General features: G+C 29.8%; 1 protein-coding gene and 1 long non-coding RNA gene across 4 annotated transcripts in view; one reads left to right on the top strand and one right to left on the bottom strand.

The window, feature by feature from the left end:
- LOC111624122 (heparan sulfate glucosamine 3-O-sulfotransferase 5-like) overlaps nt 1–24,786 on the bottom strand; it is a 50,575-nt gene that overhangs the window by 6,681 nt on the left and 19,108 nt on the right. Inside the window, exons 1-2 of one of the 3 annotated variants that reach the window (XM_023366907.1) lie at nt 23,357–23,426; nt 22,903–23,099 (exon numbers count right to left, since the gene is read on the bottom strand). Coding sequence is in view for 1 of the 3 variants with exons in the window: in XM_023366906.1 (XP_023222674.1) it covers nt 17,071–17,075 (5 nt within the window). In the remaining 2 variants the exon portion in view is untranslated. Of the gene's footprint in view, nt 1–17,070; nt 17,196–22,902; nt 23,100–23,356; nt 23,427–24,786 lie in introns of those variants that run through there. The other 2 variants (XM_023366908.1, XM_023366906.1) reach the window with 2 other exon arrangements.
- On the top strand, nt 17,380–18,105 carry LOC111624123. Its single transcript, XR_002756520.1, has 2 exons — nt 17,380–17,429; nt 17,899–18,105. It is a non-coding gene; the product is annotated as an uncharacterized LOC111624123 (long non-coding RNA).

Raw genomic sequence — 24,786 nt, 5'->3', positions numbered from 1 at the left:
AGGCCCTATAAGAAAACATTTAAGTACTGTTTGAGTCTATAATTTAAGGAATGATTATTCACAATAAAGAATTTTTAAAGATGGGTCAACTTTTAACTAAATTTTTTGACGTTTCTGAAAGAATAACCATTGTAAAAATGTGGAGAAAATCGTAAAGCAGACATTTTAGTCCTTGATTTCATAAATGAAAACTTATATAATTTTAATAATACAATCGACCCCCTATAAAACTGTTGATTATTCCGTTTTATATGAATTCCATGTTGTACGAGTCACTTAGAGTTTACAAATACGTGTGCCGGGCTGTGAACGGCTCACGTATTTGTAAAATCTAAGTGACTCGTACAACATGGAATTCATATAAAACGGAATAATCAACAGTGTTATAGGGGTGTCGACTGTATTGCATTAAGATTGGGATTCCGTACGTGTGTAATAAATTTTATTTGTTGGAATTATTCGGACTTATTAATACAGAAAAACTAACATCATTTCTACTGGAACACGAATGAAAATTCAAATTATCTAGAATATAATGAATCCTAATTAAAAATGTAATTATTGAAGTAAGCGCAAAATACCAGAGTTTCGTGCGTACTCACAATGCAATGCGTACAGCGTATTAATTAAGAGAGAGAGAGAGCGCGCTTAATAATCTAAATCATGCTTGTAGTAAAAACATGCACGAGCGGGATGTCAAGGTCACAATAACTACATACGCAAGTCACAATTTTGATTTTATTAATAATAATTCTAAAAAAATGCACGCCACTGGGATTATCCCGCCTGACAATTCATTACGTGAAATTAAACGAATCCCAGTAGCAAAGACAATCATTTCGAAATAGGCAGACTAAAAAAAGCAATTGTAATTTGTCTTTTTTTTATTATTATTATTCTACGTAATGTATAATTATTTATTAAAAAGTGTACAAAACTAACAGGATAAAATAGATATAATTTCGTACAATATCCTTCAACTGATCTTCAAAATTGGATACTCGTATCCTCTTGAATATGAGGATATGATTTAGATATCCATATCCTGCTTAAAACCTTCTCTATCTTATTTTAGTATTGTAGTTCAATATCAGCTTAGAAAACAGCAGAAGTGTCTAAAAATAAAAACCAAATAAAGCATTTTAAATAAGATATCAGAAATGACTTTCAAAGATATCTTTGCTAACATCGATAAGATATAAGATAGCTTATAAGATTGACCATTTTAAGATATCTTTATACGTTTCTAGCTTCAATTGATAACAGAGGATATCTTAATTTCAACTTCAGAAATCATTTTCGAATGTGATATTTCTCCGTTTGCAATTACTATAGAACTGTACAGTAGTCCTTTGTAATAACTATAAGGACAGCTGCATGGGTACATAATAATTACATGTCAAGGAATATACTGTATATAATACATCTTGATATTTAATTAGCAATTATTGTAATTGTTATACATGCAAATATATACAATTATTATAAAATGATACATGGAAACATGCACTGCACTTCAGTAGTTAAAATTAGATTAATATTATAAGTATAATGTAGTACTGTATTTGTAAAGGAATATGATAATATTACATTTACTTGTACAGCTTCTAAAATATCTCATTGGCATTTCTAATACATACAATATTTCCAAAAATAAATTCTTTATATATACATAGAAAGTATTTCTTAATCTTTCGAAATTATTCTTTAATATGGATTCTAAAATCTTACTTTCTAATATTATCATCACATATTTCCACGTAATGATATCGAACAGTTCACTATTGATTTTATACATTAATAAATTCATCATACTAGCTTCCTAGTATGGACGTTACAGGCCTACCAATTCGTACTAACACGCGAACAGATATATATACCACGCATAAAGAAACAGCAGCTTATTCCTTTAATTAAAAATCTAAAAATTTCCTTCGTTGTTAAGTCTATAATTAGTGTACAAACTTAGAAGGAAAAAAACCCCGAATAAAAAAAAAATAATAATAATAATAATAAACAGGATTCAAAACATATACCAGATGGCAACTGGCAACACGACGTGGTGCTCAGGTAGCGGAACAACGACTCTCGTGACGTCATAGAGTAAGTATATAAACAGATGGCCTATAACGGATGTCAGCCATATTAATTTATAAACCGTAGAAAGTTTAAACATCTGCCGCAATAATTTACTTGACGGATTTCTCATTGTGTTTTCCTTACCCTATTTAAATCCTTATTTATAGACGAAATGAAGGTAGCCATTTGTATGGTATCGACTTTTAAAATTAAACAAATAATAAGAGTTTAATTACTTAAACTTTTCTAGACTAATAAACGAGGTCTAGTCAAATTTATTATAGTTTGTAACCTTAAGACGTGACAATGGCAGACAGTACCATATAGCAGATGTTCACACAAAGACATTTACTGTCTGAAGTGAACGAGGGAGGGGGGAAAAGAAAGAAAAAATAAATAAAGAAAAAAAATGGTGATTTAGTTTTGATTTGTTAACCGTGCAACAACCAAAAACGATGCTTCTCATAACTACGGATTGATTACTACACAAACTATAGTCAAATTTTTTGTAGTAATGCACGACTTCCTTACGAGAAACTTTCTTGTACGAAATCTCCCCCATTTCCGTTATTGAATTTGGAAAAGAATTAAACTTTTTACAATAGGTTCGGGGGGACGACATCCTTTTCTTGTGATAGAAAAGGACTTTCCACGCTTCTGAGCTGGTGACGAGAGATACAAAAAAAAAGAGTCTCTTACAAAAGACTCATTTTGATATTTTTTCAGCACAGACGTTCTAACTTAACCCCCCAAAAATCGCCCTTTTTTTATTGAAGTAAGTAGAATCGATTGCATCAGTTAAAGCGCATAATAAAAAAAAAAAAATGTCTCAACTCTGGATATTGATATGGCAACAAACTTTGTAGAATAGATCAAGAAATCTTTAACTCGATAAATTATTATTTTTACGTGTTGAGAAATAATTTATATATACTGCCGAAGCGTTCAAAACCACCTGCTTATTAACGTGACCCAGTTTAATACTTATTTTTCAGATAAAAATAATAAAAAAAAAAATTGCAACACTATCAATAACTTTGTTAAAATACAACCGAAACTGTAGCTCTATCGCATTATATTTTAAAACATAATTACGATAGGAATACTACTTAACAATTTCTAACTATTCCTTTATTAATAATTGAAAATATTTGCTTTGATATTTCCGAGTTCTGTTATGAATATGCTGCATATTAAATCACCTATGCACATTTTATGTAATTTATTTTGCATAAGTGATGAACTTTGCTCAACGATTCGTTACTGACCAAAGATAAAGGTATGGAAAATTCAACCGCAACTAGATGCGTACACCTGTTAAGTCTGCGGGGTGTACTGTATACAGTACACGGCGGTTTTCGTATCGATTGCGCGTGGCTTTTAACATCACTCTCTACCAATTTATTCATGATGGGCCAACGAAATTGATCAGGAAATAGGTAATGGCCGTCTCTGAATAGCAGACCTAACTGTAAAAAATATATATATATATATATATTTATACATTTCGAGAACTATANGTTGAATTAGTCTGTTCGATTAGTTCTAAAGTGTATAAGATTAGTTATATAACTAATTACAAATCGATTTAATGATTTTTATAAATAAATATATAAATAATTTAATTATTTATTTATTAAATTTACAAGCAAAAAGTCTAAGAAATATATTCATATAGCTACTTTAATTAATGATACTTTAACAACAGAGCCTGTTATATCTTTAATTACAATATATAAATTAACCATATATTCTAACGAGGAACGGATTTTACACATAAGCTAAACAGGTAACTTAAGGCCCTCGTTAATCTATAGCTTAGGGCCTCATTAAGGCCCTAAGCTATAGATTAACAAGGTAAAGGGAAAGGCCCTATTATATGTTATAACTAAAATCACAACAAGTCCTGATTCTAACCATTGATGTGATCTAATTATGCCCTCGAGGGACTTAACACATACCTAAAACTAGGAAGAAAATTCTCAATTTATAAAAATAGTAGTAGTATTTGGGATTTGAATAATGCAAATTTATCATAATTTTACAAATCAAAATTTATATCGGACCTATATCTTCACAGCTGGAGACAGTAGGCTTTCGATTTAAAAAAAGATATCAACGTGTCAGAAGTTATATTCGATAAGAGAAGTGGAAGAAATTAAGCCAGTGTGGAAGTCGAGTCACGTCCTGCACAGATCAACTCTTTGGACAAGACGATCCAAAACGGAAACAATTTTCTGGCCGAATTATCCCGACAGACTCCAAGGTAGAGAGTATCGACAGAAAAATAAAAGGTGAGAAATCGTTTACCCGAGAACCCCTATAGGTGATACACGTACTACTTCGGATCTGATATAGTAGAGAGAAGAAAGTAGGAAGGGAGGGAGAAAAGGGGTAAAAAAAAGAATGGAAGAATACTCCTCGCATATTGACAAAAAAAAAAAAAAGCTATCCAGATTTGTTAAGTTTGCTGTAGATGGCCATGTGTTGAGTGTAACGTACTGTACTGTACGCGAGCAATAATGCAATGAAACTATACTACCTCTATACAATCTACGTCACGATTAACGACACGAAACTAATAGCGAGAGAGTGCATTTGTAAATTTGACCACCGGATCTACAACTCTAACGGCATAATTGACTACATTATGATGAATAACGAGGATGACTCCCAAAGTCAAAACGAGAGTTTACGGAAGACGTTAACTAACACAACTTTTGTAAACGTCATAAGAGAATTGACTCACCACGTGACGTCAGTCGTCCGACCTTGTCAAGTCGATTGAATAAAATTAGTATTTTCCCCCTTTTTACTGCTCTTTTTTTTTCAATGGAAGACGATCAGAACCGGATGTTCGTTGTGGCAGATCTTTTATTCTGTTCTCCCGAGGGCCCCCGAAACTGTTTCGCTTTTAGCAACGACCCTACTAGTACGAAGAGTTTTGGAAACGAATATTTTTTTTATAAAGTTTATAAGTTAATAACTGTCCAAGCACTTACATATACTTATATTTGATAATAAAAATATTGATATTAAGTTATCGCCAGTCCAAATCATCTTCAACAGTCAGTTTGTAGCCATTAATCATCATAGTTTTATTATTTTTATGTTTTTCTTATGTTACATTCGCTTATAAAGCTTCTGTTGTGTTAAGATGAAGTCTAACAAGATTTATATAAAGTGCAATTAAAATTTGACAACTTCATCACTGTTTTAATCACTGCTTTGTACGTGATAACTCTTTTATTTTCTGATCGTACATAATAATAAATATAAATAATGAAAATTGCATTTATAAATCACATATCATAACTAAAACTGCTTTAATATATTAATTACAAAATCTAGTTTATTCTAAAATATTATAAATTATAAGCAAGTTTCATTAACAGTATTAAACTACGCTATGTTTTCATTCTTTGTAGTGACGTGAAAGACAGACAATGAGTAGAAGACAGACAAAAATCTATTTAAGAAAAAGAATTTAAATTAATTAAATTTTTATAATGAATATTTCTATAATACAGAGCGTGAAAGACAGACAATGGAAGATTCTAGTTAATGCTTTATCTCTATTTTTGGCTTCAATTAAGTTAGTGAACTTTGTTGTTTAAGTTCGTGTTATTTTAAAACTTTGTGCATTTTCTCTAGACTAGATCGAAAGGAGGAGGGAAGAAGGGAAAAAAAAAGGCATTATCATCAACAAAAGTGCACATAAACCATAAATGCACGCGACATATTCAACCAACATTGCTTTTCAATAAACGGGCCGACAAAGTACAACGTTCGTATCCACTAATTATAATCAATAACTCTCCTACCAATGAATAAAAAGGGTAGAAAAATCTAGATTACATCACTAAACTCGATCCAATAAAAGTCGAAGTTTTACGTCCACGCGTTTACTCGCTATTGGATCATGTAGCGACACGGACATTGTATTCACCAATCGGCATCCCTTTCTCTATTGGTCAACAGGAAATGGATCATAAAAGACAGTATTTGGTTCTAGATCAGGGATGTTAAATCGGATTAGGGTTTTAAATTTCAGACCACGAAAGGACATGAGTCGAGTCATAAAGCTAGAGATCGAGGCGACGACATATCGTGTAATAAAACTCTCTCTCTCTCTCGTACCTTATGAAGTAAAAATAAATGCCTTAATCTGGTCTTATTCCCCTTTTCAAGAGAGAGTTAATTAACATAATTTATTCAATAATAAAAAAAATACAGTAGACAGTGTTTCCAATGGATTTAAGAACCTCCAAGCTTACAAAAAAAAATAATAATTAACCAATAATTATTTTACTCGAGACGTGTTGACCGGCTTTGGGCTATCGAATCTTAGTCTATTTCCTGGTGTTTATCGTTTGCAGCATCCTACCGAGATTAGGTAGCTGCTGCTGTGGATATGTCTATTTTATGAGACGAACCCGGAAAGACAAACTCCTGATACAAAATGCATCCCGTAATACATGGGATAAGAAGGAAAAAAAATGAAGTTTTTTCCAAAACGTATTTTGAATATATTTAACGGAACATTTCAGGTTATAGAAAATATCGATTTTTCTTTTCCGTGTGCCTGCATTCGTGCAAAGTTAGTCAATTTTTAATTAAAGTTGAAAACGAGATTATGGATAAGTCTATTTGAAACGACAGGATGCAAAATATTTGATGCAGCTACGTATCAACTGAGAAGTTTAAATATTTAAATATTTCAATTTTTCATATCAAATTCTCCCCCTCTTCTTCTTCTTCTTCTTTTAAACTTTTAAGCGCCATGTTTTTATCGTATTACGATGATAATTATCTAATTTTTATTACACGAAAGCCATTTTGAGTACATACAAGTCGACCCCCCTATAACACTGTTGATTATTCCGTTTTATATGAATTCCATGTTGTACGAGTCACTTAGATTTTACAAATAAATGAACCGTTCACAACCAGGCACACGTATTTGTAAAATCTAAGTGACTCGTACAACATGGAATTCATATAAAACGGAATAATCAACAGTGTTATAGGGGGGGTCGACTGGTACTTTAAGCTTTTCTTTACGGTATAGACGAAAGAAAACACATTATCTATTGTTATTATTATATTATTTTATGTATATATATAACCTCGTTATTATTATTTTTATCTTCAATACCACAAATTTGTTCACGTGACCGCAATTATCGATAGTCGCTTCGCACGCAACAGGTAAGTCTTCCAACTTAAAAAAAAAGCTAAATATTTATTACCGAGGGGCCATAAATATATATATATATATTAATCAATATCGTTCGCGCTATCAATCGAATATACTATTCTTCATTAATTTCGCTTCGATAATGTTAAAAAAATAGGAACTAGTTGTCGTAGTTTTGTAACGTATCTCTCTTTACAATCGCCTCGCGCTTCGTTACTCGCAATCTAAATAAATCTTTCGTTTAGAGGTAAGGTTGATTCATACCGGAAGCATATTGGCAAAAGTACCGTTTACCTAGTAGATTTATCGAACGTTTAGTTCGGTGACGACATCGACACGTGACGCTACTGGCAATGATACTATCAGATACAACCGGAGCGACAATAGCCATAAGCTTGACATCTGTGTTACGAGGATCCAGCTACATTAACAACAAACAGATGTAATACGATTTCAATGCTTTAATGAATCCGTTATAAAGTCGGATAAAGATTCCCTATTATCTTTAAAATTTCTTCCTCGAGCCTGTTTAAAATCAATATCACTAATCAACAGTTACTTTTATAACTTAAATTTCCTTCAAATTAATTGGATATAAGCTGTCAAATTCGAATTAGAATATGAAAAACTTACATTCATTACCCCTGTAGTATTGGGGTTGATATAAGTTTTCATGTTTTAATTCGGATGCTGTGGATAAAGAGTAAACTTATACACGTGTATATGCAGTTTGTCACTTTAAAATTTTTACCTGTATTTATTTATTTGAGAAAATAAGAGGGTCAGGCTCCTCCCTGGTTACGCTATCGTTGCTAACGTACAGAAATATCATGAAATAAGTAAACCAAGAGGTGGTAAACTTGTAGAGAAAGTCACTATATTGTTATCAAGACGAAGAAGAAAATTATAGTTTTTTAATGCTTAAAATATTATATATTAAAGTTTTTATTTAAGGTGTCAAGCGTGTAAACGTATAAACAAATGAATTATAAAAGAAAAAAACTTCACGCAAAAGAATAAAAATCATTAGAAGTCCCCAAAAACTTTGAAAGACATTAAGGGAATTTAGACAGATATTCGTTATAATCATGCATTACTCAATCTAAATAGGGGTTGTCGTGTTTTCCATTATATCATTTGCCGGTGATATCATACGAAAATCAATTTAAATTCCCAAATACAGTATATACAAACACAAAATCATCCATATCCGATGAATTTAAAAAGGGAATGGAAATGTATTTATCTTAATTGCAGAAAACACCTCGACCCATACAACATTAAAAGAGAGCGGTTGACTAAAACTAAAGGGATTAGAAGGAAAAAAATAAAACGACGACTAAGTATCCGGATGCGCGCAGAGATTAATTATTAAAGAAGAAATAATCTTGCTGTAGTAGTAGTAGTAGTAGTAGTGGTGTTATAGTTGTAGCAGTAACAACACCAACAGCAGCCTGGTTACTGTAGAAGTAACCGGACTAGTAAACTGGCTACAGAATAAAACTAAAAGTATAATCATATTTCACAAAGGAAGTTGATGCGAGAAACTGAACATTAAACTTTCATTCTTTATCCTGGATATTGACAAAAGAAGGCGATTTATTTTGTAGCGTGGCCCGTGCCTTGTATTTTCCGTGACGTCATTCGGCAACGTTCCTAAGCCGACGGTTGGATATTTCCATTTCAAATTAACTTTACTTCTTGCCCCACAGAATGTAGACTTGAATAAATATTAAAATTCAATACCGATATTAAAGTAAATTATAAATAAACTCCTCAGTAAATCTCTTAAACTTTATTAAGTCTAGTAGTAATCATTTCTAGAAAATCTTTAATAATAGGAATATATAATGCCTATAAAATTAATTTATTATTATTATTTTTTTTATTAGTTTTTAAAAATTGAATTAATTTGAATTTAAAATCAGTTTCTGAATTGATTTTTTTTTTTGAATATTTTCATACCTGAAATGATTAATAATTATTATTTCTATTACTTAATAACTAATTCTATGACGAAACAATTACTTTTCCACGTAATTATTCATAATACTTCTGTTCTGTCGTGTAATAATTAAGTTGGTATGACGTAACAATTAATACTGTAAGTTTAATAATTATCGGTTGTGTGATGTAACAATTAGTGAGGTCAATTTAATAATTAATTATTATAGTTATTTTTATTACGAAACAATATTTGTTAATGTAATAATACTTATGAATAATAAATTTATTCTGTTACGTAATAATTACGCGTAATAATAATATATATAAATTTATAGTTTTGTAATTATTAATGCTTACGTTTAAATAAAGCATATCAGCTATATAACATTATATAGAGCAGAAGTAGTATGTCGCACCTCTCGTAAATGTTATGAAAGCTTCGTTTAAGGTACCGATAACTCGGCAAACATTAATCCTACGACTATTATCGTTTCATTTCAGTTCTTTTCAATGGGTTTAGCGAAACCATCAAAGCGTTCCCTTTCAGATCAAAACCATGTGACACTAACAACAGTCTTCGCTCCTGCCCCTATCCGGACAAGTAATACCGAGTACAATGAGACTTACCTATTCCGTTCAAAGGACATTTCAATGGTCCTCCATACCGCCGGAAACAGGTGTGAGCACACAAACCCGGAAGTACTTCAATCTTCTCTCTCTCTCTCTCTCACTCACTCTCCCTCTCTGTGTATGGAAAACTATACACCTTGCAACGCAGCTCTCACTCNCGGTACCTAATTTACATACTGTACAGACGATAGTAAACAACTTACTCGCCTAAACTCTCCGTAGCGTAGCGCTGGACAGCGGAAAGTATATATATAATTATAATAAAGTTACAATAAATTAAGTTAATATATAATTGTATATACAGTACCTAATTTATATATAATTAATATATAATTATTGTACAGTAACTAATTTATATATAATTTATATATAATGCTGTACAGACGATAGTAAACTCAATTTACCCGCCTAAATTCTCTGTAGCGTGGCGCTGGACGGCAGAAAGTATTTCGGCTGCCCGATGACGTTTTACCGAATTATAGGAGTTTTTTTACCAGGTTTGTACAGATACCGTCGCAATTTTTTCGCCATCTTATAGGAATCGTAATTATAGGAACCCGTGTTATAGGGGGGTCTACTGTAGTTTGCTTACCGAGTGATTATGTATTTATCAATTGTATGAATTTTAAAATTTTTATTCTGTATCGAATGTTCATTATTAATTCCGAGATAAAATTTAGCATCGTATAATAAAAGAGAGAGCTCGCTTTGAATCATAAATCACAAATACTTTTACTCTTTAACAGCATAGCTTGTCATATTCTATTACATTATTTATTACCTCCTTTTATGAATACTAACGACTTTTCTAGTTACCATATTGGAAAACCAGTTTAAATATTCTCTCTGTGGATTTTTCGTGTAATGCGTATGTTGTAGCACATAAAAATCTTTCGGTATATTAGACAAATGATGCATTTTGCCAACCTGTTTCTGCGGTCAACTTCCAAATCTCTATGGAATTAAGACCATAAATACGTGATCGATTCTTGTTAATTGATTTAATGTTTGTGTTAGTCCATTAATTTCTCTGATGCTTCTTTCTCTTCTTTATCTATCCAATAATTTCCCTACAAGTTTTTCCTGTTTCCCCCTCCTCCCATTCAAATTAATTATGCGGTAAATGATTTAACACTCCATAAGTAAAAATACAGTGTTAAGTAATTGTTAGAAATGTAAAAGATTAAGAAAAATAATTTACTCTGAATATTCATAAAATATGAAAATAAAATGAAATTAAGGGAAATTTTGTATAATTTATTTGACAGGAGAGCTAAATATACATCTTCCACGTGTTTAGCTCTAGAAAATATGATGATTTGTACTGATAATTTTTCATTTTAAAAGATTAATTACGAAGTGTTAATCTGCATTAATATAATAAGAACTCATACTCACAAACAAATTCTGTAATAATAAGTAAAACAATTCACTTATTATTACAGAATACACGTGTGAAATATTTAATAAAATTTATGTAAATAATTCATCTTAGAATGTAAACTATTTATTTTCTGTACATGTAAAAGAGCCATTCTGCTTACAAACTATAAACTATTAAAAGACTTTTAAGCCATTATTTGTAGTGAAAGTTTTAATTATTATAGATCTGTATTTAGCGCTAGTTACATAAATTACAGTTATGTATTTGAAATACAATAAGCAAACTTTAAGATTAGACAGCAACTGCAGGATTTATACATGAGCTAAACAAGATACAGTACAACTTAGGGCTTCACGATATGCTTTTAAATTTATTACAAATTTATTATTATAATAGAAATGGAAGGGACAAATTATTCATGAAGATGTCTTTGTTTTCATACTGTGTCTCTATCGTATAACTGATTACCGGGCCAAAATGCTTATAAGTCGTAGGTAGACGGGCCATAAATACTTTAAGTAGGCCTCTTTCTATCAGTTTATAAGTGATTTGTTGAATGTTCACGGGTCGAATTTGGTAAGGAGACTAAAGTATGGACACTATCGGTATAACTGATTTAAAATCATTGTTCCTTCTGTGAAAATGCACAATTGACTCGTCTATTACAATTTATATATAAAGTATACATCTAAGGATCTGATTATAAACATAAATTAATGTTTTTAATATTTTTCATTATTATTATTATTACAAAATGCATATAACTACTATGATGGTCAAACTGTGGCTCTTCTACACTCCTTATTGCTGATCCCGTATATCGGACCCCTATATAGTGAATAGCACCAAAGTCGAACCCCTACCCCCTAATATACACACAGTAGGCTTATATAGGTTATATATAAAATACCATGTCAATACGCGAATTTCTGATACGCAGTATATGCTCCTACCCCCTGTTAATATACAATTTTATATCCTTATTCCGATTGTCTTATAATAACTGAGCAAATAAATCTACGTTATAAAGAGATATCTTTATAAGATTTTTTTTAAAAAAAAGATTAAAAAAAACATTATTTGAATATATACACTAAACAATAGAAAAAATATTTGATGTTTTGTTTTCAAAAAACATGTAAATCCGGGAGATAAATTTTATTGCTTACTCAAATATTGCACATCTTTAAACTTACTACAAAATATGCAAAGCTTTTCTTTCCTTCTACCTATCTAAAAATCTAATTCAAACTTATGGCATCCTTCCCAAAATTTCTTCTATAACAGACTAACATTCGATTTAACACGGGTCATATCTTTGACAATCTATTTGTTAACCTCTCTTTAACTCATTTATCAATAGGAATCAAACACGTCCGGTGTTCATAATTACTCTAAATGGTTCTTTTAATAGTTCAGTGATTAATATAGAGTTTAAAAAAAGCTCTAAAACATTTATTAAAGAGATCAAAACGCTTTCACCCATCACTAAAGGAAAAATCACGCAAAAATCTTATTATCAATCACCTTATATTGGGGACAATTAATAGTGTAATATTCCTCTATACAAGTTACGCATTCGCTTACTTTATTACGCGTTAAGAATCGAGTTACTAATCATTCTCGTTACGTATTCGAACGATGATACGCGACGTCCTCCATACAAAATACATAATTATAGTTGTCGCGTGTCGTCATAGATAATATCGACGGCTATGACGTCACACGTGTGGTACAGTGTTGAAATTATATAAAAAGTCGATTTTGCCTAGAGAATTAATAATTCAACGTTTTTTGCATCATATATAAAGTACATAGCGAAAGAAAATCGAGTTTACTCTTTTCTACTTCTATTCGCTTGTCTTTGGTTATTAAGAATCTTTCCTCGAATTTTCGAAGTGTTTGCCAATACAATTTTTCAAATATAGAGATTTATGATTGATGCGAAATGTATACTAAATCATTTCTTACAATGTAAATTATTCAAAAATAAATATCTGAAATATTCAAAAAGTTCGAAAATTTCAATTAGAACATACACAATTTTTATTATTATTATTATTCTGTTTTATTTATTCATCTGTTATATAGTCTATAGCCTAAATTAAGATAAATGTAATGTTTTTCTATATAAATTATAATATTTCTTGTACTAGAAAGTGTTAATTTTCTAGAACGTTTTTTCTCGTTCCAGAATATATATATTTTTATTCCCGAAAACGTCACTGATGAAGAAGTGTTACGTGTTAAATACGTAATAAATCTAGTGTGTTTTGGTTTTCGTACGTTTACATCTGTGTTTTTGAGTTATTTAATGTTTATGTGTTTCTGTTTATATGAAGTTCCTACTATATAACTTATTTATATATTTCTATTTGTGTGTTTTTCTGTATTGTTACGTATACAGAGTATGTGTGTTTCTGGTTTCGTATACAAAAGCGCGCGTTACTATGCATGTACGAGTGACAATGCAATAACGTAACGTAACTAAACAGTAAAAAAAAAAATGACAATATTTTACTGTTTTGAAGGTTAGATTTTCGTTATTTTCATACAATAATATCCATTCTTCCACCGGATGTTTCGTGTATGGAAAATAAGAAAAAGCTTCAAAAAATACACTCCCCGATAAGGAACCAAAGCCGAAAACGAAAGCTATTACAATTTAAAAGTTAAAGAAATTCGATATCGCATCCCCAACACGTTACGGGATGCGGAGAACACGACGTAACGCGAAAGCATCCAATGAAAAAATAAGTAACAGTACAGTATGTATTTTAAAAAATATTATTTCTCCTCTCCCCTCTCAAAATATATATATATTTTTTGATATCAAATTATAAAAATCTGAGGAAATATTTATATTTTATATGGTAAATATATTTAAGAAAATAATAATAATAATAATAATAATAATAAACAATTGGCGTGAAAGAAGTTGTCGAGGAATTTTTCAAAATTACTACAGAATTCTAATGTGATAAATATACAAGAAGATGTTTATATTTGTAAATTGCATAAACAAAAGGAGCGCACGAGATAGAAAGTGAAATCATTTGCAACGTGAGTGGCTTTAGTGGGACAGAAAAAATCTCAACCGAACACTCACTTCCAACACAACAAATGACATTTCTACGCCTCTATTCCATAATATACATGTACGCTGCATGTCAGACTTAACTTCTTATATTATTAATGAAATGTGGAAAAACAGCACCGTCGACAATAAAAATCCTTTGAGTTTCTACCATCTTTTTCCACTTTCCCTTATGATATACCTTTCGTATAACAGAATAAAATTTTTGTTATTAACCTTGGCCGGGAGCCAGATGAAGCACTTATTTTTTTATATATATATCAACGAGAAATTCTTCAAATTTTGCAACTTTTTAAGGAAAAAAAATGTAATTTATGAAGGGATTTTTTTTATTATTATTTATTTCTAAATTTAATATACATTTGATTCTAATAAATTAACATATCCGATTTTGTATATAAATTATTTCAATTGGGCAATTTAAAAAAAGGGGAGGAAGAAGAAGAAGGAGGGAAAAAAAACGTAACGTTTTTTAGTAAAATTTAATCATTTTTTTACATCTAGATATTTTAATTTAACCAAAAATTTACTTATTTTTAAATTTAATTAACTAGCTGCCACATAACATAACTAAATACACGTAAACCTCGAAGTTACATTTGACAAAAACTAAAAGAAAAATTAATTTCTACAAAAAACTTTAATTTTTAAATTATTTTCTTTATTAAAATCGACAAAAATAGAATTTTATTTATTATAAAAATTTAATTCTTTTTGTTTTCTTTTAACTAAAATAATAATAATAAAAAAAAAAACATTCCCTTCCCCTGTTATAGATACGCTTTCTACATAAATTATACAGTGTTACGACGACACGTAAATGGGTTATATCAAAGTATAAAGTAGTTTAAAGCGTAATTAAGATTATGTAAAGCGTACGATACTTAAATTATTTATAACTTTAAACACACAACCTTTTATTTTTAACGGTAAAAATGTGTGTGTATAAACTTATCTTACTATAAACTGCTCGGGGGTGAGAATTAGTGAAGTGTTAAGAGGGAGGACATATTATTGCAATGGATAAAATATCTGCGATAATAAAAATATCTACACAAAAAGAGAGAGAGAGGAGCGAGAGGGGGGATGGAAGAGCACCGAAAAGATAAAATAGAAACCTTAGTAACTTTCTACGAAATTCTCCAAAATCCGTAGATAGATGCATATATGGGCATCACTCTCCAACCGTTACCAAAATTAAAGTTCTTTCTAGCACTCTTTCTCCTCGGGTCAAATCGTAAATCAAACTGAATGGTACACGGGACGGGATATCCCAATCTATACTGTACTGTATAGTGTGGCCCAATCGAACTGTATAAGAGATGGAACGGAACGTTACAGAAATCTGATCCGTCGATTCGACTTGTTCGATTTTAAGAACGGATATTCCAAGAGAAAATTATCCTTTATATGTGTCTTAAAAATCATTTCAAACAAAGAAAAAAAGGAAAAGAATATATATATAGGCCTATATAGAGAGGTGGGTAGTTAAAAAGCGCGTGATCATCGGAAACCGTAGTGTCAAATTTCGACATAGAAAACCGATGAAATCCGCCTTATTAACTAATAAAATGGCATTTAAAAAAAAAAATGGTTAAGGTAACGAAAATAATTAACGATTCGAGAAATAAATTAAATATTATACGAGCAGAAAATGTTATAAAGTCAAGAGAATTATAAATTATGTACGATATAAAAACGTTAAATGATATAAATTACGCACACACACACACACACACACACACCAAAAAAATAATTGATTTAGAAAAAGTTAGGCTGTGTCAATTGACATACATTACGTTTTAAAAAAAACGCGAAAACATTAAAAGAATCAATTGGCACAAATTGCAGAAAAATAAAACAAAATAAAAAAAGGAGACATTAAACAGGTCAATCAACAAATTACAAATAAACATAGAAACGTTAAATTGTTCGATAGTAAAAAAAAAACGTTAAACAGCATTTAAAATATTGAAAAAAAAAGTGGAAAAAAGTATACCGATTATAAATTGATTGCGGAAATAAATAAAGAACGTTTAACTTGTTTCCAACAAGATAATCTCTATCGAACTTAAAACTGTGATTAAAATAAATGGAAAGACAACTGAAGAGGAGGAGGAGGAGGAGAAAAAAAATATATAATTAAATATTCGGGTATTAGATTAAGAATGATAATTTTAAATTAAGTAAATTCGATTGCAGAAAGGAATAATTTTAAAAAATAATAATAAAAACAATCGTGAAGTTAATATAAAAAAAAATATCAATCTCAAGAGAGATAAAACTATGGTAACGTTTCCGTTAAATATCTTCGTCGCTAAGGATGTATTTATGTTTTCCATTAAAACAGTTAAAGATAAAATGAAAAAAAAAAAAGGTGGGGGCATAGCACAGACACATACACAAACTCAAGGTTATCGAGAAAAAGCCCGGTCTCGTCATTAAATAAGAAAGGAGGTCAAACGGGGAACAGATGCAAATCTCCGAGCTTTACTCTGCCAAAAACCTGTAGGGGGACATAAAAGGATAGTAAAAAAAAAAAAAAAAAAAAAAACTAGACTCGCTTCGTTTAGTCTATTAGTTAAATTAACAAGGTTAATCAAACGGTACACCGACGTCATTAAGAAAACTTTAACCGGGTTGCTGACACTTTATAATTAATTAACTAATTACATTTTAAGAAGGTTAAGAAGGAAAAACTAAGTAGAAAATAAGAGTGAAAGTTTGGCTTACCGCATCCATGCACAACTAGAATCAGTAGCGCAGAGATTATAGGAGGCATTCTGTACCGGAGATTAGCTACAATGACCACGCAACATCTCTCTCCACGTCTATGAAATAAACACAGATACGTAACACGAGGCACTACCGCGTCAATCTCTTTATAACGGTGTATTCTATTGGTCGATATTGTTAAACTCCTCCCGTAAGCCAGTCCATTTAGATATAGGGTATGATGGGGTGTATAGATTCGATGTTGTGTTTACTGTGTTTGCGGTCGGGATGAAACTTTACAGAAGTTTTCAAAAGATGAGACGTATGAGACGACACTTCCGTTTCTCGTTTCCTTTTTTCCTGTATAACGTTTAACTGTTGCGTATCGAAACTTTAAATTTTCTTCCTAAAAACGCCATTTTATTTTCTTCTATTATACACGGTTAAAGTGTTGTTTAAGTGTTATTTTACAGTATAAAATATCACCTGTATCATTATTATTTACATTACATAAATTTACGAACTAGCGTGTGAAGTATTGTTTATATTGTATTTTTTTTTTTAACGTTAAAAATGTTGTTTTTATTGTGTAAAGTGTTCTATTATTCATTACAACTTGTCGATTATTAATTAAATTTTTATTTTATAACCTATTTACGACGCATTTTTATTGTTTACAGTGTATTATTGTGTAGTGTGTTTTTTCAGTGTTGTTATTTACAGCTTGTATTGTCATTTATAGTGTTTAACGTAGTGTTTATAGTGTATTATTCGTAGTTTTGTCCTGTTTTTTTTTCTTTTTTAGTATTACTTTTAGTGTAATTTCTTTGTTACGTTTTATTTTAGTCGAAAGCAGGCGTTACGAAGCTGGGAACTGTACATTACGTCATCCTCCCTTTACAAAAGAAATCAGAGCCAAGGGAAAGGACCCCATTTTCGGGCGTTGCTTAACCGTATTCATAAAAGTTATCGCTATTGCGATACTTTAATTGAGTCAAGCGCCTTTTAAATCGAATCATTTGAGTAATAATTGAGTAAATATTAAAAAAAAAATTACCAAGATAAATTTAAAAAAATACTGTATAAATTTCGAATAATAAAGTAATAAATTTAATATCATTTAACGCTTTCGTGTGGAATAATATATGAAAATTTAATGTAGAAAAATGTTTTTAAAAATCATTTTTTTTTATTTTTTTAAGGCAAAATCAGCATTTTTCGATTCTCGAATGGCTACTTTTGCCATCCATCAAGAGTAGACATCAGTAGACATCAGTAGACATATAGTCATAAGAGAAATCGTTCGTCATTTTATGATATAACCCATACGAAGGCGTAAAAAAACCTTTTTTTTCCTTTTTTTTTTGGTCCCTTGCAATTTCAGGCAATCGTTTCTCTATTTAAAGTTTAAAAAATCGTGTAGATATTGCATTTTTTTTCATGAATTTTTTTCTTCCCATAAGTTTAATAAGGTCTAAATCGAATTCCGCGCCCTTGCATGTTACTTAGTAACATGCAAGGAAGAATAATCCGATTTATATCACAGGAATTTCGGGAATTTTTGTTCAATTCGTGATTTATATAGTGTTTTTGGAGAAAAGAACGTATTTTTTTTTAATGTATTTCGTTTGTTTGATTGTTATCTAAACATGAACTCTCTTAACTATCAACGTAAATTCATGTAACTAAGGCCTTTCAGAAGTCGAAAGAGGTCTTGTCTTTACGTTTTTAAGGCGTTCAGTAATCAAAAATTGCATTGTAAATTTCAAATAAAAAAAATGTAGCAAAAATAAAGATGTTTTTCTTTACACGCGAGAAATGAAACTGAATGAATTATTCGTAACAGATGTTTTGAAGGGTCTCTCGAACAAGAGTCAGGATGACGTTAACGTATATCGTAGCGGAGGCCTCACCTTCTTCCAGGCCTCATCTCACTTCTCATTACTAATATTTTTTTTTTATATCTATACCTAAATTGGGCCAGAAGTCTGAAAAGAGTCCTTACCAGAAGAACCGTTTGACTATAAGATCCTGGCTAGAAGATCCTTGTAAATAAAACTCACTTGATCTTATAATTACTATAATACTCTTGTTACCAATCATTTGTTCTTTTCCTTATTTGTTATTTAGTAAGAAGCAACGAAGAAAAGACTATACAAAAGCAAACTGATGCGAAATTAAATTAAGTATATTTAAGTTTAAACACGATGAATAATTCATAAGTTTATGTACATAGAAAGTTAAAAATTTTTAACATAATTACTAGATGCCATAAATAATTTATGTAATACACGAAATAAGCCTACACCCAAAAATACTTTCGATCCTCCAATACTGTAATTTATGTCTTTACAATGCTAACGAACTATAGACTAAATTATACATATTAAACACTTAATCCGGGCACGCACTACCAGCAACCATAGGTTTATACTACATTTATTATTATGCCGATACGATATACATCACGCTCTTTATAAATAAACAATAAGATAAAAATACTCCAGTTACTTATGGCCTCCGCATAAATTAATGTAGATTAAAGAGAGGAAAAGCAGCTGAAATGATATTCTATCTTACGTTTTCGACTTAATAGAAAAAAAAAGGAATGGAAGAAGAAGAAGAAAAAAAAAATAGAGTAAATGAAAGAACTGTTTACGAGCGTGAGAAGAATCGCGTAACATGATAACAGGTTGAGTCTTTGATAATCTTTAAGGCTCGACCGCTTACTCCAATTTCTATGAATTGCTGATCTGTTGAAGATTGAATTGCAAAATTAACTAATTTGATTATTAAAAATGGCATTTTTTCGTTTATTATTCAGAAAAAATTAATAATAATAACGAGTATTATTTATTGTGACATTCTTTAGTAGTGTGTTGCCCCTGTATATCATACTTTTCCTTTAATTATAGAGTCGTATCAGTCATTTATCTAACACCTTTCAGGAGAAAATTTTTGAATTAAAACCACATAACATCCGATGAAAACGGGAAGTTTATATATAGTTAATCTGGACCTTCTACCTCTAAACTTTCTATACGTAGTCTCGAATTTTATATATCTAACTCCTTTCTCGAGATTTAGGAAGGACAGACGGACAGACAAAGAGAGGGACGTAGACTAGGTATTTATTAGTGTACAATTTCTTTTTTCAAATCGCAGCCCTTGCTTCTCTTTACGAAACTTATCAATTTTTCAAGCTCGTGGTAATTTTCTAGGAATAAAATTTCTACTTCCGAACGTTTTCTATTGATAAATCTGTTGCTAAGTTTTATTTATTGAGTTAAAATAGTAATCCTCTTAAGTGCTTTCGATTCATAATCGCGGTGACATTCTATGAATAAAACTAGGAAAATGAACGAGTAAAGAATTGGGTCGAGTATCTGTAATTAGTTATAATTTAAAATTCTTTACGTTTTCTAATAAGAAATTTATAGATTGAATGCTCTAATTTTACTTTAATATATTACTATTAATGTATATGTTGTATATGTATATTGTAATCAGTTGATAGTTGTATAAATTCGTTTGTTTCGTTCTTTTAAAGTGTAAGTATTGTATTATTTATAATTCAATATTTAAATAAGCTCATTTAGAATTCGCAATTTTACATTTCCGATATTTATGACCGTAATTTTAACAGAGAATTATTAATTTTTCTGCATTAAATATTTCGATTCGAATGTCCTGCGCTTGATGTATTATGTGAATGTAAAATAGGATTTTATAAATATATATATATATATATTCATGTTTTTATCGATTATTCTATATCGATATCTTCCTCCAATATATTGATGTATGTATTCGATTAGTTTATACTAATCGAAAAGGCCTTTGGAATGTCGATAGAGGCCTTAGTCACTTAATAACTTTTTGAGACCTCCACCGATTTTTTTCTTAACTCGTACAAATGTTCTTGAGGCCTTCTTAACTGTGAGGACTAACGACTTAATTGGTCTTCCTGTCAGAAGGCCTTTTAATCGATACCTCAATTAATTAAATTGATGAATTTAGCTTAACGATCTAACGATGTAATTAATTAGTTAGATATTTTGCTTATTCTAGAAATAACTCAGATGATTGTTAGTGTAAAGTGCTGAACATTGAGATTACATAAGAAATGAGAATGTTTTCTACATTCGTCTCTGTTCTTACACTGTTGGAATCTACAGACAAGGGGAAGGCTGGGGATTTTTTCCCTGAGCTCAGAGAAAACTTAGGGATCCGTAGTGTTTCCAACACCTGTAATTTAATATTATATTTACTAACAGAAAGCAAAATCTTTAAGAATGATTTTCATTAATTAATAAAGAAACATTCTACATATTTCATTTGTTTAAAAAATCGACAGAAGGGGACCTCTAATGGGGAAAAGAGACCCGTCCCATACAAGCCCTGTCTATAGACCGTAATCTTTTCTATTATTCCTAATTACGATTCTAATTTAATAAAAAAAACGAAGGTTATTATGAATTAGATTTTAACCTAACAATAAATTACTTTAAATTAATTTATTATAGTAAATAATATAGGCCCTACATACTGATGGACTAAGAAAGCAAATTTATATTTAATTTGGGTCCATTTTTCATTTAAAAAACAAAAACACTGTTTTAATATATTTATAACAATGTTTTTTATGAAAAAAAGAAAACAATATTGTAAAATTGATATACATGTTTTTTATCCAGTAAAAAAAAATCGATGTTTTTATTTGAAGCGAAACACTAAATGTGAAGTATTGTTCCATATAAAATGTTTACTAGCAGTGAGTCACTTGTGATGTAAAAAATGTTATTATATGTAGCCAAAATATTATAGTAAATTATTATGTCGTGTATGCCTAAACTCATTTTTACAGTTTATATACTGTAATTTTATATATTACATAGAAATATTTTATTTTTTTATAATATAAAGTATTGTATGAGGTTTCGTATCTATTGTTGTGCTATAACACTATAACCTTTATTTGTAGTAAATTATTTATAATATATTCGAATTTAAAAGCGTTATATATATATATATATACATATATGTATTTTTAATGGCATCCTGTGTATAAATGATAATATAAAATTTTCAAAACTGCATACAATATATTTCAAAGCATGTGTTTGAAACATACTCGTATGTGTAATTTATAATATTAGAAGACTGATATGTGCATATTGTAGAACCTGTTCAAAACGAAAACCTGCCAAACCGGAAAAATATTCGGTACCGTGTGATTCCGGCTTACGCAGGTTTTACCTATATATTGTGATTTTATAATCTCTAATATAAAATAACACATTATATTACACATAATTGTATGAATATAATATGTAGAATAATACAGTAAAACCTGTTACCTAATTTTTTCCGTTTTATCCAGGTTCCGCCTTAGACAGGTTTTACTGTATAATGGTAAATATTAGTTGTGTCACCATTAATAGTCCACATAACATGTAAAATGTCATGTTTTAAATGCCATTATTTATAGTTGTGTGGTAATATTTGAATTGTCTCATTGTTCTTCGAAGTGTATTGTACTTTATGCTTTGTTATTAATTACAGTTAAATAGGTTTACCACTATTTACAACACATCATTTGTTAATAAGTCTTTTTATAACTGATCTTTATGGTGTTTTTTTCTATATAACTTATCGTAAATAATCGATTTAAATACATTATCTAAGAAGTATAAAAATTATATTTTGACATTCACGTATTCATTACTCTTCTATTATCTCTACTAATATCATTATCTAAATTGTTATATCATGAAAATGAATATCAACTTGTTTACAAGTAAGATACAATAGTTCATTGAAAAAAAATAATAATAATAAAATACTTACTTCACACCTCCAGAAGATGGAACGGATATTAAAAATATTAAGAAATACGTTAAAGGTGTCAAACAGTTGGATAGTCACACCTGAAATTGCATTTTCCTTTACTTTCAGTTGTTAAATTCGCTTCCTGTGAGAATTCAGAATAATAAGTATTGTCAGATTCATCTGGCGCTTAAAAATAGCATTTATTCATCATTTTTCTTTAAAACAAAAAAAAAAATTAATATAGTTTATGAGAGAACGTTCTTTAGTTATTAAGAAATAAATACTAAAATCTAATGTTGTTTAATAATATTTAAATGAATGGAATTGTCGTTGTTTTTTTTTTCAGAATTACTCAGAATTAATTTGATTGTTTGAAAGAGTCATTACGTGTAGAAAAATCGTAAAAATTCTAAATTTAGACCACTTTCGAAACCAATCGACTGGGTTGCTTTTAAAAATTTTATTACTTTACCTTTAAACCCAGATAACCGAGCACATATCCTAATGAATTATAAATGAAGTTCATATTCTATGCACTTTTTCGATCATGTGGCTTCCTTTTTTTTATTTTTTTGTTTCTTTTTTCGTTTTTTCCAATTTCATTCTTCTATATAATCTATCAACTGATTTGTTTCTCTATTTTATTTAAAGAATCTTCTAATAAATGGAAGTGAAAATCCGATGGGATAAAAGACGAGACCGAGTTATCTACAATAAAATAATATTAAAAATATCTCACTATAAAACTGAAAATAAAGCATTAATCTAAACTTAGAAATCTAACTCCCCTCTAAAGAAAACATAGTTTAACTTCATATACACATACAGAAACAGTCGACATTCTTAAGGCCTTCATATATATATATATATAAGAAAGAAGAGGGAAAAATCTCTATAAACTTATAACTTTGTCAGCTTGTTAAAGTGAGAAACGATACTTAAAGTCACCTGTCTCGAAACTGAGCATCAGATGAAGTGTATGACCGAAGAAAGTTTAAGAAAGTCTTAACTTTTATCAGGGATGCACGTCAAAGATCCGCTTTATCTGCCAACATCCAATCGAACTGCTCCAAGCTTAATCCTCATCTTTTCCTTCCAGAAAACGAAGGGGGCAGATAAGAAAAGGGAAATGTTTGGATTTGTTTTTTGACACCCTGGATATAGATATTACCATTCTGTTCTACTATTTTATAGCTGTTACTTATCAAAATCTAGTTTTTCTCCTTTATTTTTTTTTTCTTCTCTTCTCCTTCTCCTTCTAATTCGCTTACAGTGTCAACCATTGTGCGCGTTATAATCAGTTTATCTCTTACAATGACATTCCTCCTCTTATTTAATAAAGTTAAGAACTTCAAAAGTGTTGTATTTATTATTATTATTATTATTATTATTTCATATTTATTATTTTTCGAAGAGTTAATAAGTAGTTTAAATAAATATCTATTGTTTAAATTAACGAAAAACCCAAATATTTTTTTCTATTAAAAATAATAATAATAATAATAGTTTGCTTAGGAAGGACAGATTAGGAAATAGATAGGATTAGAGACAAATCTATTAGAGAGACTTTAAGCGTCAAGTGATTTCCGGTTGTCGAATGGTAGATCAGAAAGACAAGCCATACATCATAGATGGCGCGGTACAATACACGGCGCCCTCTCGCGGGAATCCAAAGAACTATCAAAGGAACCCGAAATGATTTAGTTTCATGTAGAATAAAGATCAAAGATCGTCTCTTTATTCATTTTTAATATATTATTATAATGTCCACGTGCTTTTTCAAGAACGGATAAAAATTTCTGCTTATTTCATTTTATTTATTTTATTTATTTATTTTTTTTATATTTAAATCATAAATTATTAATAAAATAAAATTAAAATTGTAAACATTTTTTTTAAGAA

The sequence above is a fragment of the Centruroides sculpturatus genome, unplaced genomic scaffold (assembly GCF_000671375.1).
Source record: "Centruroides sculpturatus isolate CEXI.00-Female unplaced genomic scaffold, Cexi_2.0 scaffold214, whole genome shotgun sequence".
Classification (NCBI taxonomy): Eukaryota; Metazoa; Arthropoda; class Arachnida; order Scorpiones; family Buthidae; genus Centruroides; species Centruroides sculpturatus.
Note: the sequence above shows the minus strand (reverse complement) of the source record. Positions and strands in the feature narration are given on the sequence as shown.